General features: G+C 31.9%; 1 protein-coding gene across 1 annotated transcript in view; it reads left to right on the top strand.

Moving 5' to 3' along the window:
- The window catches only part of LOC114345097 (microfibril-associated glycoprotein 4-like), a 56975-nt gene that overhangs the window by 21667 nt on the left and 17739 nt on the right, over window positions 1-17569 (top strand). The window contains exon 3 of the mRNA XM_050662371.1: window positions 14478-14699. Within this exon, the coding sequence (XP_050518328.1) occupies window positions 14507-14699 (193 nt within the window). The 5' untranslated portion in view covers window positions 14478-14506. The remainder of the gene's footprint in view (window positions 1-14477; window positions 14700-17569) is intronic.

Below are 17569 nucleotides of genomic sequence, written 5' to 3'. Positions count from 1 at the left end.
AATTACATTATATATAAAACGAATATTTGATCATGGTAAGGTCAAAAAAACCTTACCATTTGAATACTGCGGTGTCAGATAGCAGAATGGTCGCCTCGCATGGAGGATTTTTAATGACAGTCGATGTAGACAGGGGTGCTCGTTAAGGTGTCTTCACATTTTCTCATATAAAGTGACAGTTGATATATGACATTTTTAGCAATTGGATTGAACAACTTTTCAACAAAGTCTGTAGTTACATAAATCTGGTTTTTAAAAAAATAATGAAATACATATTGAAAAGAGACTTAAGGTCTAGGATAAACCAATTGACAAGGTATCCTCCACAAACCAAACTCGAATCGGTTTTGAAAATTAATACATGATGTAAAGAAACTTGATGGTGAAGTTTTTTAGGAAGATGGGAAATAAATTAACAATGAATTTTGTGAAATGTGATTTTTAAAAAAGAATAAGCTGCCAAATGATTTACTACAAGTATTGTTTTAAATGATGCTTTAGTAAAAAATTAAAAAATTTAAAAATTATTTTTTGATTGCATGAGGTCAAACTTCTTCCTCCAGAGTCTCCCACAAGAGTCTGAACAAAGGTTTATAGTTGCAATTTAGATTGATTTGTGTATTCAAGCAAAAATCAGGATTAAGTTTCATTTCTTTAGTTATCTCTAGATCTTCTAAAAGGTTCATTTGTCTATAGTTTTTGATTGGGATGTTATGTAAAATTGTACTGTTTTCGGAAGGAGAGAAGGAATGGTTGCTAAATTTAACATGATAACCAAAATGTGATTTTTCTGGATTGTTAAGATGTTCTTTGATCCTCTGAGATAGGGTCCTCATAGCCCTGCCCACATAAGTCATGTTACAATCCCCACAAGACAGTTTGTAAATACCACTTTTATTTAGTTTTTCGATTTTATCTTTGGTGTGGCTGAAGATGGATTTGATGTTATTTTTCGTTTTGAAAGATATGTTAAGGTTACTGACTTTATTACAAAGTAATCTTGATACTTTTTCTGAAATTGGCCCTAAGTAGGATAAGGATCTATAAATAGCTGTAGTGTTGGGTTCGTTCTCTGTGTTAAAAGCTTGGTTTAGTCTCTTTTTGAGTATTGATATTCTAATGACCTTATCTACAGTAGAAGAGGGGAAACCATTATTGTTTACGATTTGTTTAATAATTGAAATTTCGTTGTTGTAATTGTCTTGGGACATAGGGATGTTAAGAAGTCTGTGGACATAACATTGAATAGCTGCCATCTTATGTTGAAAATTGATCCTACATCCAGCAATTAAGTTCACATTAGAGTTAGAAACCAACAACATGATCAATTTTCTAGACCTGACCATCAAAAAGAATACATCTTCCACTTCTTCATCGTCTACTACTTTAGAATACTCAGTATTTAGAAAACCTACTCAAGCAGACCATATGATACCCATATCATCTAACCATCCTTTTCAACATAAGATGGCAGCTATTCAATGTTATGTCCACAGACTTCTCAACATCCCCATGTCCCAAGACAATTACAACAACGAAATTTCAATTATTAAACAAATAGCAAACAACAATGATTTCCGCTCTTCTACTGTAGATAAGGTCATTAGAAGATCAATACTCAAAAAGAGACTAAACCAAGCTTTTAACACAGAGAACGAACCCAACACTACAGCTATTTATAGATCCTTATCCTCCTTAGGGCCAATTTCAGAAAAAGTATCAAGACTACTTTGTAATAAAGTCAGTAGCATTAACATATCTTTCAAAACGAAAAATAACATCAAATCCATCTTCAGCCACACCAAAGATAAAATCGACAAACTAAATAAAAGTGGTATTTACAAACTGTCTTGTGGGGATTGTAACATGACTTATGTGGGCAGGACTATGAGGACCCTATCTCAGAGAATCAAAGAACATCTCAACAATCCAGAAAAATCAAATTTTGGTTATCATGTTAAATTTAGCAACCATTCCTTCTCTCCTTCCGAAAACAGTACAATTTTACATAACATCCCAATCAAAAACTATAGACAAATGAACCTTTTAGAAGATCTAGAGATAACTAAAGAAATGAAACTTAATCCTGATTTTTGCTTGAATACACAAATCAATCTTAATTACAACTATAAACCTTTGTTCAGACTCTTGTGGGAGACTCTGGAGGAAGAAGTTGGACCTCATGCAATCAAAAAATAATTTTTAAATTTTTTAATTCTTTACTAAAGCATCATTTAAAACAATACTTGTAATAAATCATTTGGCAGCTTATTCTTTAAAAATCACATTTCACAAAATTCATTGTTCATTTATTTCCCATCTTCCTAAAAAACTTCACCATCAAGTTTCTTTACATCATGTATTAATTTTCAAAACCGATTCGAGTTTGGTTTGTGGAGGATAACTTGTCAATTGGTTTATCCTAGACCTTAAGTCTCTTTTCAATATGTATTTCATTATTTTTTTAAAAACCAGATTTATGTAACTACAGACTTTGTTGAAAAGTTGTTCAATCCAATTGCTAAAAATGTCATATGTCAACTGTCACTTTATATGAGAAAATGTGAAAACACCTTAACGAGCACACCCTGTCTACATCGACTGTGATTAAAAACCCTCCATGCGAGGCGACCATTCTGCTATCGGACACCGCAGTATTCAAATGGTAAGGTTTTTTTGACCTTACCTTTATGTTTTTGATTAATTTATGTGTAGACATTTATTGACCCTCCTTGGTTCTCGCTGTTTCTAGTAAAAGCCCTAACAACACAAAACATTCCAGGAATGTACTACCAAAGTTCTATCAATATTTGAATATCCTGGACATTTAGGGAACATTCGGTGAACATCTGTTTAAATTATTCCTGGAATGTTACCATAAGACATTCTGTGAACATACTACCAATGTTCCTATATTTTAAGTCAGCAAATAATAAATACGTGTAACAGATATAACATTACTTATAACATACCAAACAAACTAAGTGACATTTTAGACCTACAGTGCAATATGTCAAATTTAAACAGTTTCCTAAGTTCAATTAACATTTTATACAATATATAGGTAAACATACAAATGTATTAAAGATTATTGTTCGCTAATAGCCAATTTGGCTGATGCGATTTTGTTAATAAAAAAATTACTTATAACATAAACTTGAGCAAAACCGAAGAGAGGCATTTATATTTATTTCTTTTGCGTTCATTTTTTATTTGTGCATGGCGCTTAGAGAGGGCATCACGTGACTAAAAACGACCAACGAACGACCTCACTTCGGCCATCTTGGCATCTTCTGCATCTTTGCCATCTTGCCCGGCCTTGTCGTGCGTGGCGTGATCGTTGTTTGTTTTATTTGTGTTTTTTAAGAATATTTTTTTAATTCGGATACTTTTATAGTATTATTAACATATTGCATAAAATGTGTCTGTCCTGTCCTTAACTCAGTTTAAGCAGCAGAAGCAAATGTAGATCTTCAGGAATAACGTTTCAAAGGTTAGTATTGCAAATATTATGTAAAAAAAGGCATGCCCTGTATTTCAGAAAATAAATTAATACTATTGTTTCTGGTTTCCTTTATGGGTAGACGGATTACGGACATGAAATTTATACCAATGAATTCTGTTTCACTTACTGATAATTGGTCATATCCATTTATTATTTTAATAATTGTGAATAAGCCACAAACTACAAACTTCGCTTATTCCTAACTAAAATAGTAAATATATAGATAGAGATAATAACAAAAGGATTATTTGTAAAATTAAAATAATTTTTCTTTTTGCTTTTTTGCTAATGTATGCGTTTATAAACAAGATGGTAGACCACACACTGTAATATGTAGTACCAACTAATGAATACACAGAATATTATAGTCGGTTCCCTAAACTCAGTCTCAGTACTACTGAGTCTCAGACACAACTGGCTAGTGATTTTAGTAAATCGTGATTTTAGTAAAATTTCGTAAAATTGGCAAAAAAAATAATAACTAAATAGTTAGTAATTTTGGCAAAATTGGCCAAAAACAAAAAAATTACCTACTAAAATCACTAGCCAGTTGTGTCTGAGTTTGGGGAACTACTATACTAATAAACAATTTCTTAGCTGTTTTATAATATTTTGTGAGTTCGTTAATCATATTTTTTATTTAGAACTAAAATTTGTTAATAATGCTTAGTAATGCATATATTTTGTATTTTTAGCTTTCCAGAAGATCCTGCGAAGAAGGCATGAAGTATAGATCTGATTTGTTAATAGAGGAGTATGTTCAAAACATTTTTTTAGAAAAAGATATTGACAAAACTTCACTTTCATCTGTTCGTTTGAGAGACTGTGCTGTTCCAATAGCTTATGTCACACAGGTAATATGCTTAACCTAATTAATAATACAGTCCGTACATAATAGATACTGTTGCAATTCATTAGAGAGATTTTGCACCTCTTATTTTGCAATTCCGTTATGGTTATCGTTATACTACGTCTGCGCAGTAGCGAATATATGATCCGTTATGAAACATAAGGGATTCCGTAATTTACGGAGGTTTAAAGTAGTGCTTATCGTTATCATTATAGTAATGGTTAAATTGCTTTGTTGCCAGAATGTAAAAAATCAGTAAAATTACATTTACATAGATTCTAATTTTGATGCCCTATGAATTAAAATATCAAAAACTGTTCAAGTATATGCTTAAAAAACAATAACGTTGTGAAGTGAGGTTACATTTAAATAACGATAACGATGACACAAAGAACCTACTTGACAGGATGCAAAAACTCTGCTTTTTAACGTTGCCGTAATCGTTATGCTTAATAAAGTTAACCATAGCGGAGCCAAAATCAGCGGTTATTTTAAGAGGTGCAAAATCTCTCTAATATATACATCAGAGATCTAAGTTGACATTGTTGCCCAATTACAAAAAAATTTTGAATTCATTTTAAGTCAAATATATCACATAATTATTGCGAAGTAGATTATACAACAAAACAGATTAATATTCAATGTAAATAAATAAAAACATCAGAAATAGAAAACAAGAATTAAGTTATAATCTTATGTTATAGTTATTAAGGTACCAAGGGTATTATAAGGATAATAACGCTTGAGGTCAATGGTGTATTAAACAAGGGCCTTCGGCCTGGGAGATATACGTTGACTGAAAGCGTTATTATTATAATACCTGTGGTGCCTTCAACGTTTAATGTCTGACTAAATTATTCTTTAAATGCGAAAAATTTGAATGAATTTTGAATTAATTAGTTTTTAAATAAGTACATTTACCAGTAACAGTAGTAACGTAATTGTGGTAACCATAGTTTTACTTAGGTTGATATTTGTCAACTTGATAGTATCTAAGTCGTTATTTAAATTTAATGCCCAAGGGCATTATTTTTCAAAATAACGCCCTAGAGCGTTATAGCGTACTTAACAGACTTCGAAATAATGTCATTATTTGTCAAATAATATACCAGTCGGACATTAAAGTAAATAATAAAAACAGTAAATGTAATGAATACTAAATACTTATTTGTTTGTGAAAAAGCTATTTCTTTGTGGCTTTTTTGTAATTAACTATTCTAATGGGGAAATAAGCCACAATTTACTTGAAAAAATAATTTTATTAAGGTTTCTACTTCCACATCCGACGTCGTTGTCAAAATACAAAATGCTCATTATTATTATTTTATTTATTAAATATTATTTATTATTTATTTAATTATTATTTAATATTTATTTTTTTTATTATTATTTATGCATTTACCTGTAAATAATATTTCTTCTGATTGTTAATTGTAAAGGATAGAAAAATTACCTTTTATTTTATTTTCTTTTAGAATCAGCCGAGAGAAGTGGTCTACAAGAAACCAGGAAGGAAATGGGATATGTGGCTACGAAAAGCAAAAGAAAGGTTTACAAAGCAAATGTGACACATTTTTTTATAATATTTAGGAATGTCAGTAAATTACATTAAAAAAATGTATGAAAAGATTTTTTGCAATAAAAATGTTTATATTTATCAAGGATGTATTATTTGTTATGGCCACATTGCGTCAGTGATGTGACAATACCTCCTAACTGTTTTTTCATGAGATTTGTAAGATAGACTAAAAACTTGTTTGGGGCCACCTCCTGTTTTCATATATTTTTTGACTTGTTTTGCAGTAAATTCAATTATCTATTTACTACAAAACAAGTCAGAACTTACGTATGAAAACAGGTGACCTTAAAAAATGTTTTTTGTCTCTTGCACCTCATGAAAAAACATATAGGAGGTATTGTCACATCACTGACGATATATTTCAGAGAATGTCTAAAAAATATATTATGAATGTTCAAAGAATTTTCGTAGACATTCATGGAATGTTCCAACAAGACATTCAGTCTAAAAAATATACTGTGAATGTCCAAAGAACATTCATGGAATGTTCCAACAAGACATTCAGTCTAAAAAATATACTGTGAATGTCCAAAGAACATTCATGGAATGTTACAAGACATTCAGTCTAAAACATATACTGTGAATGTCCAAAGAACATTCGTAGACATTTATGGAATGTTCCAACAGAACATTCTAAGAATATTTAAAATGCTGGCACAGTACTTTCCTGGGACTTTCCAGGGACATTCGTGTGCATTTGGGGACATTCCAGGAATGTTTTCAATGTCCTGTGAATACCTTCTAGGAACATTCCTGGAATGATTTGTGTTATTAGGGAGGTTGGTCCTGCTAGGGTTAATATTGAATTATTTGTCCTACGGTTAGTCAAAGGATTTTGTAGCATTCGTCTCGAACTAAACATTTCAGTGGCGTCTCCTTCTTTCCGATTATCTCAGGGTCCAAGATTCACATCCGTAGGACAGTATTGGTAATATTATTAAACAGTTGATCAGCCTCATCATCTTTAACGCTCTTGAAATTAGTGCTTCCATATAGTGGTCATTTTTGCTGGGGCGACCTTTGCTAGATCACATCTACGTTTTATTTATTCCTGTAGTGACCTTGTGTTTGTGATCAATGATAGAAGATATAAGAATGAGCTCACAACCTCAAACCGGTCAATTGTGGTTACGTGTGTATGACTGTTATGTAGTCTATCCACTGTCATGGTCTTTGTTTTTGAAATGTTTAATTGCAGACCACATATTTATATTTGACTTTTGTTTTCGACCACTCCTATAAGATCAATTAGCTCTGTTTGACTTTTTGCAAGAATTTTTTACTATCGACAAAAAAAAAGCATACTCTCATGTCACGCGAAATACAATAGTATGATACAATTGATCCAAAAGATAGCATAACCCAGACATCCAAAGTGAAAGTTCTCCTCCAACACCAAATTGTTCTATACGGTCCATATAATGTTCAGAAAAAAGTCACACCATTTTGAGCGTCGGGTTTGGAGGGGGAGAGGGGGGGAGAAATCGGTAAATTCGTAGTTTTTTACGTTTTTCGTCAATATTTCTTAAACTATTCGGTTTAGCATGAACAATGATAGAAAAATGTTCTACATTAAATTTTAAATAAAAAATGTCCTATGCATAATCCTAAAATGAACGGTTCCAAAGTTACGGAGGTAGTATAGTATATAATTGGTTCAAAAAAGGCCTAACCCCGTCATCCCAAATTAAAGTTTTGCTCCAACACCAAATTGTTCTATATTGTCCCCATATTGTTCAGTAAAAAGTTACAGCAATTTGAGCGACCGGTTTTGGGGGGGGGGAGATAGGGGAGAAGTCGGTAAATTAGTGGTTTTTTTACGTTTTTCGTCAAATATTTCTAAAACTATGCTTTAGCGTAAACAATGTTCTATATAAAAATTAAAACAAAAAAGGTCTTATACATAATTTTTATAAAATCAACGGCTCCAGAGTTACGGAGGGTGAAAAATGGAGGTGGTTTTCGATACTTTTAATATTTTTTGGGCAATTGATGATGATTTTGGGTGGTGAGGTTGACGTTTCTTCAGGGGCTTATCACTAACATACCACCGGCTACTGAAATAGCAAATTTTATTTACAAAACACAATCCTGTTAAAGAAAATTTCTTTCATCAGTAATAATATTATAAATTGCCCAAAAAACATAAAAAGTATCGAAAACCTCCACTTTTCACCCTCCGTAACTCTGGAACCATTGATTTTATAATAATTATGTATAGGACCTTTTTTGTTTAAAATTTTATGTAGAACATTGTTGTATAGAACTTTGTTTACGCTAAAGCACAGTTTTAGAAATATTGGAAAACGTAAAAAACTACTAATTTACCGACTTCTCCCCCATCTCCCCCCAAACCGGACGCTAAAATGGTTTAACTTTTTACTGAACAATATGTGGACCATATAGAATAATTTGGTGTTGGAAGAAAACTTTTACTTTAAATGTTTGGGTTAGGTCTTTTTTGGACCAATTATACTATACTACCTCCGTAACTTTGGAACCGATTATTTTAGAAGGATTATGCATAGAGCCTTGTTTTATTTAAAATTTAATGTAGAACATTTTTGCATATAAATTTGTTCATGCTAAACCGCATAGTTTTAGAAATATTGACGGAAAACGTAAAGAACTACGAATTTACCGATTTCTCCCCCCCCCCCCCCCCTCAAACTCGACGCTCAAAATGGTCTGACTTTTTTCTGAACATTATGTGAACCATATAGAACAATTTGGTGTTAGAGGATAATTTTCACTTTGAATGTCTGGGTTTGGGTCTCGTTATTACCATACTACAAGTATTTCTCGTACATTGTCGACAAATATAGGTACTTAAAGTTATTAATTAATTTATTGGTTGACTTACCTGTTAAGGAAGGACAATCATAATTGTCCTATCTTACATTTCGAACATCTGTACTAATGGTAGTGGCATTTTCTGGCCGCTGATCACAGTTTAAAGAAGAAGAATAAGAAAAAAGAAGATATTAGGCTTCTTGACACGTGACGTGCGCACATCACTGTTTTTTTTTTATTTTGATCGCACAAAAACGGGTGGGTTCGAAAGAATCAAAGGGAGGGAGCGTACAAATGTTCGAAATGTAAAATAGGACAATTATGATTGTCCTTCCTTAACAGGTAAGTCAACCAATCAATTAATTGTCCTTCACATTACATTTCGAACATTTGTACTAATGGTAGGCTGTTGAAAGATTAAGCAATATTGTGCGATAATTAAACAAAACTACATTGCAATCCAAAAATCGATACTTTACATTTTTTTTTATTAGGAACTTTACAAAAAAAAAGAGAATATATTAGAACAATTAAGAGTAATGTTTGTAAATAATAAGAAAATTAATCTTCTTATGTAATAATAATAACATAAACATATAATTACAAACGTATAACAAACAATAAGCATACGCAGAAGCATACATGGACTAAACAGACAATATAGTTTTTGCAAATAGTCCGTAATCTTTTGCTAGAGGTTTATTATAAAAAATATTAAATACTTGAGAATTTTCTGTCCATCCCGCCGTCTCTCTAATAGTTTCTATATTTAATCCAGTCCTAGCTCCTGCTGACGTAGATGCTTGTCTAACACTATACCCTTTAAAAATATTGGTGTCTATCTTACATAATTTTAAAACATCTTTTAACCATCTACTCAAAGTCTGCGTAGATGCTGCTTTATATGTTTTTTTTTTATTGTTATAAACAACTTGTCCTCTGATTGAGGACGAATGTTTTTAGAAATCTCTAAATAGTGACATAAAGTCGATGCTACACACAACTGTGGCTTTTCTTTAAAATAGAGAAATCTTAAAATAGGTTGATTTTTATTTTTTGAAGAAGTCTTTATCCTATCTGGTATCAAAATCGCAATTTTATCTTGATCCATGAAAATATTTTGAATTTTTATTAGGGATAGGGTTTGCAACCTGTGAGCTGTAGTCAGAGCAATCAACATTACAAGTTTGTAAGTAAGTAATTTCAAGGAAAGACCTGTGAGAGGAAATAATGTTTCTAAATAAAATAATACTGGTTGAGGGTCCCGAGTAAATTGGTATTTGGGCAATGAAGGTTTGAGATTATATATACCTTTGTAAAAATTTTTAAACATGTTTTTATGATTTTCTGGTATATCTATTATCAATGCCAATGCAGCTCTATGAATGTTTATAGAGCTATATGTATAATACTTATCTACGATATATTTAATAAAATTAATAATATTTGATAATTCATAAGCAAATGGGTCCATATTTTTTCTATACTATACCTCCACCATCTCTTGAAAACTGTATCATATAAATTTAGTGTTTTTGTTGTAATAGATGCAATCATAATTGCGATGGAATGCTCAGGAATACCTTTTCTTAAAAAAGCTTGCCTGACAAACATGCAATAGTCAGGGTAAGATGTTGGTGTCCCGGATATGGAAGCCTAAAAGGGTTCAAAATTAAATTTTTATCAGGTCCTCAAATTATCTTTTTGCCTGATATCAGTTTATTAAAGGTTGGGTACCAAGGCTGATTTGGCCATTCTGCTACAACCACAATTCCTACTGCTTTGTCACATATGATTTTTTCTAAAACTCTTGGAATAATAGCAAAAGGTGGAGTGGAAAAGCATACAATTTTAATCCATGCCAATTTAGAGTGAAGGCATCAACTTTCTCCGATTCGGGGTCAGGTTTCCAAGATACATACCTTGCACATTTTTTGTTAAGATATGTGGCAAACAAATCGATTTCTGGAATATGAAGCTGCTTAAAAATTATATTAACACAATTATCACTTCCTCTGTTCTATTTATATACTCTGTTCTATTTGTATACTTCCTCTGGTATATATACTCTGTCCCTATTTTCAAAGATCTTGACTCTGAATCAGCAATGACATTTTCTTTTGTACTGATATAAGATGCAAATATTTTTAAATTTCTATTTTCACAGTATTGCCAAATTTTTCTGCAAATGTTGTTAAGATTAGAGTATTGCACACTCCCCATCTTGTTAATACAATATACAGCTGTTGTATTATCTATTCTTAGCAAAATAGTACAGTTCCTATATTCCTTGGAAAAGGATTTCAAGTCATTGTATGCTGCCAATAATTCAAGTACATTTATATGTAGTTCACGCTGTTCATAACTCCAAAAACCATGAGTTTAATTATCATTACAGCATGCTCCCCATGCTAAAAGAGATGCATCACAAAATATTTCAAGTGCATAATTAGATTCTTTTATATTTTGTTCACTAATTGGTATGTTATGTAACCACCAATTGAAATCGTTTTACAAGTATTTAGGTATGGTCATTTTTGTGTTAAAACTATTAGTTTTAGAAAGAGCAAGCCACTTTTCTTTTTCTAAATTTTTTAAATATAATTTTCCATATTTAACTGAAAGACAAACTGCTACCAACTGACCGATTAAAGCTGCAAATGATCTTATCATATATGTACTTTTATTTTTGATGGTCTGAATACTATTAATTATTTTTTCTTTCTTGTCAGCGGGTGCAAAATATATCATTTTATTAGAATCAAACGTAAAACCAAGAAAAGTTATAATTTGTGTGGGTGAAAGTATACTTTTTCCTTTATTTATAGTAAATCCCAGGCGGGAAAACATAGAACAAGTTTCAACAATATTTTTCTTTAAATCCTAAATATGATTTTAAAATCAGTAAAGTGTCATCTAAAAAAATGACAGAAGTAAAGCCTCTTGTTCTTAGATTGTTTAAGGCTGGTTTTAAGGTTTTCGTAAATATAAAAGGCGAGATATTCAAACCAAATGGTAAGAAGTTAAAATGATACAGAATATTTTTTGTATTCAAATTTTAAATATTTTTTTTTATTTTCATTAAGAAGGATAGCCAAATAGGCATCTTGTAAATCTACTTTTGCCATAAAACTACTCTTGAAAATGAGCTTGAGAACTGACCTATAGTCTTCCAACTTAAAAAGTGGGGCTTCTATAAAGCAATTTAACTGTTTTAAATTTAAAACAAATCTATGACTTCCGTACTTTTAATGGGCACTAGAAAATGTGAAGAAAGGAATTTGCTCTCTTGTATGTGAAGAAGGAGAAATAGCTCCCTTATCAAGTAATTGCTCTATAGCTAAATCATACGACTCATTTGGGTCTATGAAAAACTTTTGGTGCTCTCTCTTGAGACAGTGTTGTTTTAAATAAAATATTAAAACCTTGGACCCAACTTAAAACTTTGTTGTCCGAAGTAATCTGTTTCCGGTTTTTAAAATAATTAGCCACATTTCCTGCTGATTTTTTATTTACCTTTAATATGACCTCCTGGTTGTTCTGGTTCGGTTTTTGTGCTGTTGTCTGCTCGACTGTTTGTATCTCGATGTTGGTTGAGGATGATTTGGGTACTGGCTTTGTCAAAATCTTGGTCTGTTCGAGGCCGGATTGAAGTTTAAACTCTGCTGATTGAAGATGTTAGATTCTGGAAGAACTCTTGTTGGATGCTGAGTGGAAAAAACAGCTTGGCCTTGTGGCGCGGTCTTCGGATAAAAAGTGGCTTTAGTGGCTTCATTATAGAGCTGACTTGAAAAGCTGCTGATCTTGTATCTTTGGTTTCTTTCAACATTTCAATAAAATTCTCCCCAAATAAATATTTATCTATAAGTTGCTCGTCTAATAATTTTTTAAATTTTAAATTTAATGAAGAACTGAGCAAAAATCTTTTGTGCAAGGGCATCTTCTATATTGAAATAAAATAAAACACTTCTATATTGAAGTTTATGGAATTGGCAATTGTTTCGATATTCCTTTTTTTGTTTAATCCTAATTCGACCTCTTTATAAAGGGACATAATATTTGCAGCTAAAATTGTTTGCATAGTTTGCAAGTATTTATCTTCCCTAATTTTATTTTTATCTTTTATGGCAGATAAAATCCCAGAATTCAACTGAGGTGGGCAAAGTCTTTCGCAGTTTTTAGCAGGTAAGAATTTTTCTGTAAGTTTACCCACAATACTTTTGTCTAAGCCTTTGGAAAAATAATAGTTTAGCCTTTTTGCTACATCTGGCAACATTTCAGAAGAATTAAGGTTAGTTTTTAATGGGTCTTCCCCAATTAAGTTGATCATATTTAGAGAAATAGATTCTTTTTGTGTAGGTACCAATCCAATGAAAAAATCTTCTGTCTGTTGTTGCGACTCCTCAATAAGTACTGCTGGTTGTAGATCTTTACTCAAAATCTTCAATTATGCTCAAATTACATTGGATCTCATTTTCTGTATTATTTTTAATATTTTGACAAAACCAAACAAACATTTATTGTAAGTAAACTTGCTACGCTTAAAAAGTGAAATCAAGGTAAAATGTACAAAAAAATATTTAAATAAATATTATGTATTCTATTTTAAATTTCTGGGCTACTACAAAATACCTCTGAGAAATAGGAGCATCTCAAATAAATCATAAAGATTTTCTGGGCTATTAAAAAATACTTCTGAGAAATAGGAGCATATCAAATAAATCATAAAGATTTTCTGGGCTATTAAAAAATACCTGCTCCCTTATTATTATTGTTTGAAGACAAGCCAAACACAAATTTTGTGTAAGTAACTTGCTATTCTTGTGATGTAAATTCGAAGTAAAATGTGTAAAATTAGATAAATAAAAATATATTCCATTCTATACTTCTGGGCTACTATAAACTGCCTCTGAGAAATAGAAGCAGGTCAAATAATCATAAAGATTTTCTGGGCAACTTAAAAGTGCCCTCTGATTTATTGTTATATCCTTAATTATTTAGTCTGTATTACTTTGGGCTACCTTAAGGCACCTTATTGAGACAAAACAATATAACTTTCCTTTGCAAAATGTGACGTTTTTGCATGTCATTTATGTTAACCCATTTTTTACGAAATAAACATTAATAGGAAAACCAGTGCAGTCCGGCAACATAGTGCCTGTTTTATATTCGAACAGGAAGATGGCGAAAAAACATGTAATATGGCAACAGAAAAATATGTTGATAACAACAAAATAAAAGACTCCATGTTTAAATTTGATTAAAATTGTCACTTTGTAAACAATTAATAAATATAGCTCTATTTATTCACGCTAAATTTAATTTAACTACCATAAGAAAATCAAAAAATATCATATAAATACCTGAATCCTTTTCATCAATTTCCTCTCTAAACTTTACCAATTTCTGTTGCAACTCTTCATATTTCCGCCGCTTTCGAGATAAACAATCACTCTTTGATGACCTTTTTGGCATTTTAAACGCTTTTTAACAATTTTTATAAAATTATTTCGAACACGCGTGTGATCAGCCGCGCACAGAAAAAAACAGTGATGTGCGCACGTCACGTGTCAAGAAGCCTAATATCTTCTTTTTTCTTATTCTTCTTCTTTAAACTGTGATCAGCGGCCAGAAAATGCCACTACCATTAGTACAAATGTTCGAAATGTAATGTGAAGGACAATTCGTAACGTTATTCAGACACATTTTGTTAGTGTTATAATTATTTAATTTTTATCTCACTTTTATAGCTGCCATAGAAGACTTCGTAAAGGCTGTCATGATGCTTTCATCTGTAGTCGATAAATTAAATGGTTTACAAGAATCTGAAAACACTTTAAAAAATGTATTCGATGAGTGCAAGTATCTGATTGGTAAAAGTCAAATACCGTTTTGTCGCTTAAATCCAGCACAAGCATTTTCTGAAGCTGAAGACGCCTATCCAAGTAGTTGCAAAGAAATTTTGAAAAGTGGTGAGAAAATAAAAATATTTTAGGGTTTGACATACACTCACGGACACAAAATTGCGCCACTAAAAATGTTTGATTAAGTTTGACAATTTATAACTTTATTGTTTGTACTCCGATTTTCAAGATTCTTACATCAGTTTGTAGGTACATATATTGATATCGTTTGTTATTATTCCGACGACAAAAATTTTTTTGAATAGGTGATATTATACGGTGGTGAATGGAAGTGTTGTATTTTCTCCTAACTTTAAAAAATTCTATTGAAGAATTGAAGAGCCTAAGATTTTGTTGTTAGAATTATCCGAATATCTCTTTTCTTGTAATAGCTGCACAATTTTCTATAAATAAAAATACTGATTGACTCATAAGCATAATAGTCCTGTCGCCAGGGGGGGTACAACGGCCTCGTTAATTCAGATGGACTTACTCAAGTTTTTTTTATGTATTTTGACCCGTAGAACACGAATTTTTTGGGTAACAGTTGATCCGGATGTCGATAAGATTGTTATATACCAAGAACTTGAGGAATCAAATAACAGCGATTTTTGGCAAAACAAAACAATATTTTGTATTTTGTGGGCCATTTTAAGTAAAAAATATTTCTACAAGTTTTTTCGTAGGATGCACAGTTTTCGAGATAAACGCGGTTGAACTTTAAAAAAATCGAAAAATTGCAATTTTTGAACCCGAATAACTTTTGATTAAAAAGTTTTAAAAAGTTTTAAAAGTTTAAAGTTTAAAGTTTAAGTCAAATTATATCGGTTTTGATTATTTGCATTGGTAAAAATTTATTTTTTTATTGTTTAACAAAGCTATAAACACGTAGGGTTTCCCGTGCTTTTACATGCGTTTTAACGCATGTAACGTAGAAATAGTCTTGATTGCACTAGTACCTATTCTACCTACTCGTTCGATTTTAAATGAGAAATCATAGAAACATCACTCACGCACTAGTTGTTTGTAGCTTTGTTTAACAATAACACAATAAATTTTTAGCAATGCAAATAATCAAAACCGACATAATTTGACTTGAACTTTCAAAGGCGCTAAGCAGAATTGCTATTTTATTTTTTAATCAAAAGTTATTCGGGTTTAAAAATTGCAGTTTTTCGATTTTTTGAAAGTTCAACCGCGTTTATCTCGAAAACTGTGCATCCTACGAAAAAACTTGTAGAAATATTTTTTGCTTAAAATGACCCAAAAAATACAAAATATTGTTTTGTTTTGCCAAAAATCGCTGTTATTTGATTCCTCAAGTTCTTGGTCTATAACAATCTTATCGACATCCGGATCAACTGTTACCCAAAAAATTCGTGTTCTACGGGTCAAAATACATAAAAAAAACTTGGGTAAGTCCATCTGAATTAACGAGGCCGTTGTACCCCCCCTGGCGACAGGACTATAAATATCTTAAATAGAGATTGGATTTATAAGATTAGAATGGCCCGCATGCAGATCAGATCTCAATCATATCGAGCATTTATGGGATGAATTGAAAATAGCAATTAGCCTTCATCCTAAGCCTCCAGAAAATTTGGTACAGTGGTGGACCTGTTAGAGGAATAACGGGCTATTTCCCAGGTAAGGATGACATATCTAATTTATTCAAAGCCAAACAGATTTCGAGCAGTCGTTGCTGCGAGAGGACATACATATATCCGTTATTTTTTTTTATTAGAAAAAAGAAGTCGTATCCACCAAAAGGTTATTAGCGACGGAACAAAATATAAATAACAAAAGTAAACAACTACAGGTTGTACAGAATGTTTATGGATTTTAGATAATTAACTATATTGTCGCAGGAATAGTTTTGACCTAGAGCCTGTGGTAGACCGTTTGGGATCTTGTAGCGCTGTCTTTCTTGGTCATATTTACTACAAACTATTAAAAAGTGTTCGACTGTTAATCGGACGTTACACTGATCGCATATAGGTGGATTACTCTTTGTGAAAAGGTAAGAGTGCGTTAACCTGGTATGTCCTAGACGTAAACGCGCAACCGCAATTTATTCTCGTCTATTGTCAGCTTCTTCATTTCCTGTTATTCCGACGTGTGAGGGAACCCATACAAATTGAACGCTTTTTCCATGTTCATGAGCTTGGGAAAGACCATGGAAAAATCCATCAATGTTCCATTGAAGTATCGAGTTGAATGTTGTTAACAGATTCGGAGTTAGATGATACTGAGCAATTATCTACAGAAGAGTCACTGTCTAAGTCAGAAATCTCTTTCCCTAAATGGTTAAGAAGTTTCTTTTGAAGTTTTGTAAACTTAGTTTTTGTAGATCTATCATTTGCATATTGATAGCTGCTTTGTAAAAGATAGAGTAAACCAGGCATATCAGTTGTAAATTCTTTAACGACGCTAATAGTGTCGGGGGAGCCTTGGACATTATCAATCAGTAAGGACAATTGGTGGTAATTTAAAACGAATGGTGAGGTATGATTATCAATAAAATTTTCAAGAGTTTCCCGTGTCGATGGGACTTTAGATGAGCGCGGTTTTTTTGGTTTAGAAGATTTGGGTTTTGCAAACAGATTTTGTGATGAAATTGCTGAGTCTGAAGGAGGAGTATCGATCTCACCAATACTGCGTTTTATGGAAGAACTTGCGTTTTCGCAAGTGCTATTAGAGTTTTCACTTAGATGTTGTGGCTTTATTACCTTTGGAAGTACTGGAGCAGACTCATTGGTAATGACAGAAGTTGAGCTTGAAGTTTTGATTGTAAGATTGGTTGAAATGGTTGTTTCGGAAAGTTGTGGTGATGTATCAGTTTTATTGGAGTTTTCTGCAGTTGTATCTAATGGAAGAGGTGCTGATAGATTGGGGGATATTGCTTTAGGAGTTTGTGAAAACGGTATTGCCGCTGAATG

Source organism: Diabrotica virgifera, chromosome 9 (genome assembly GCF_917563875.1).
Source record: "Diabrotica virgifera virgifera chromosome 9, PGI_DIABVI_V3a".
NCBI classification, from domain to species: Eukaryota; Metazoa; Arthropoda; class Insecta; order Coleoptera; family Chrysomelidae; genus Diabrotica; species Diabrotica virgifera.
This window is presented reverse-complemented; position numbering and strand designations above follow the sequence as displayed.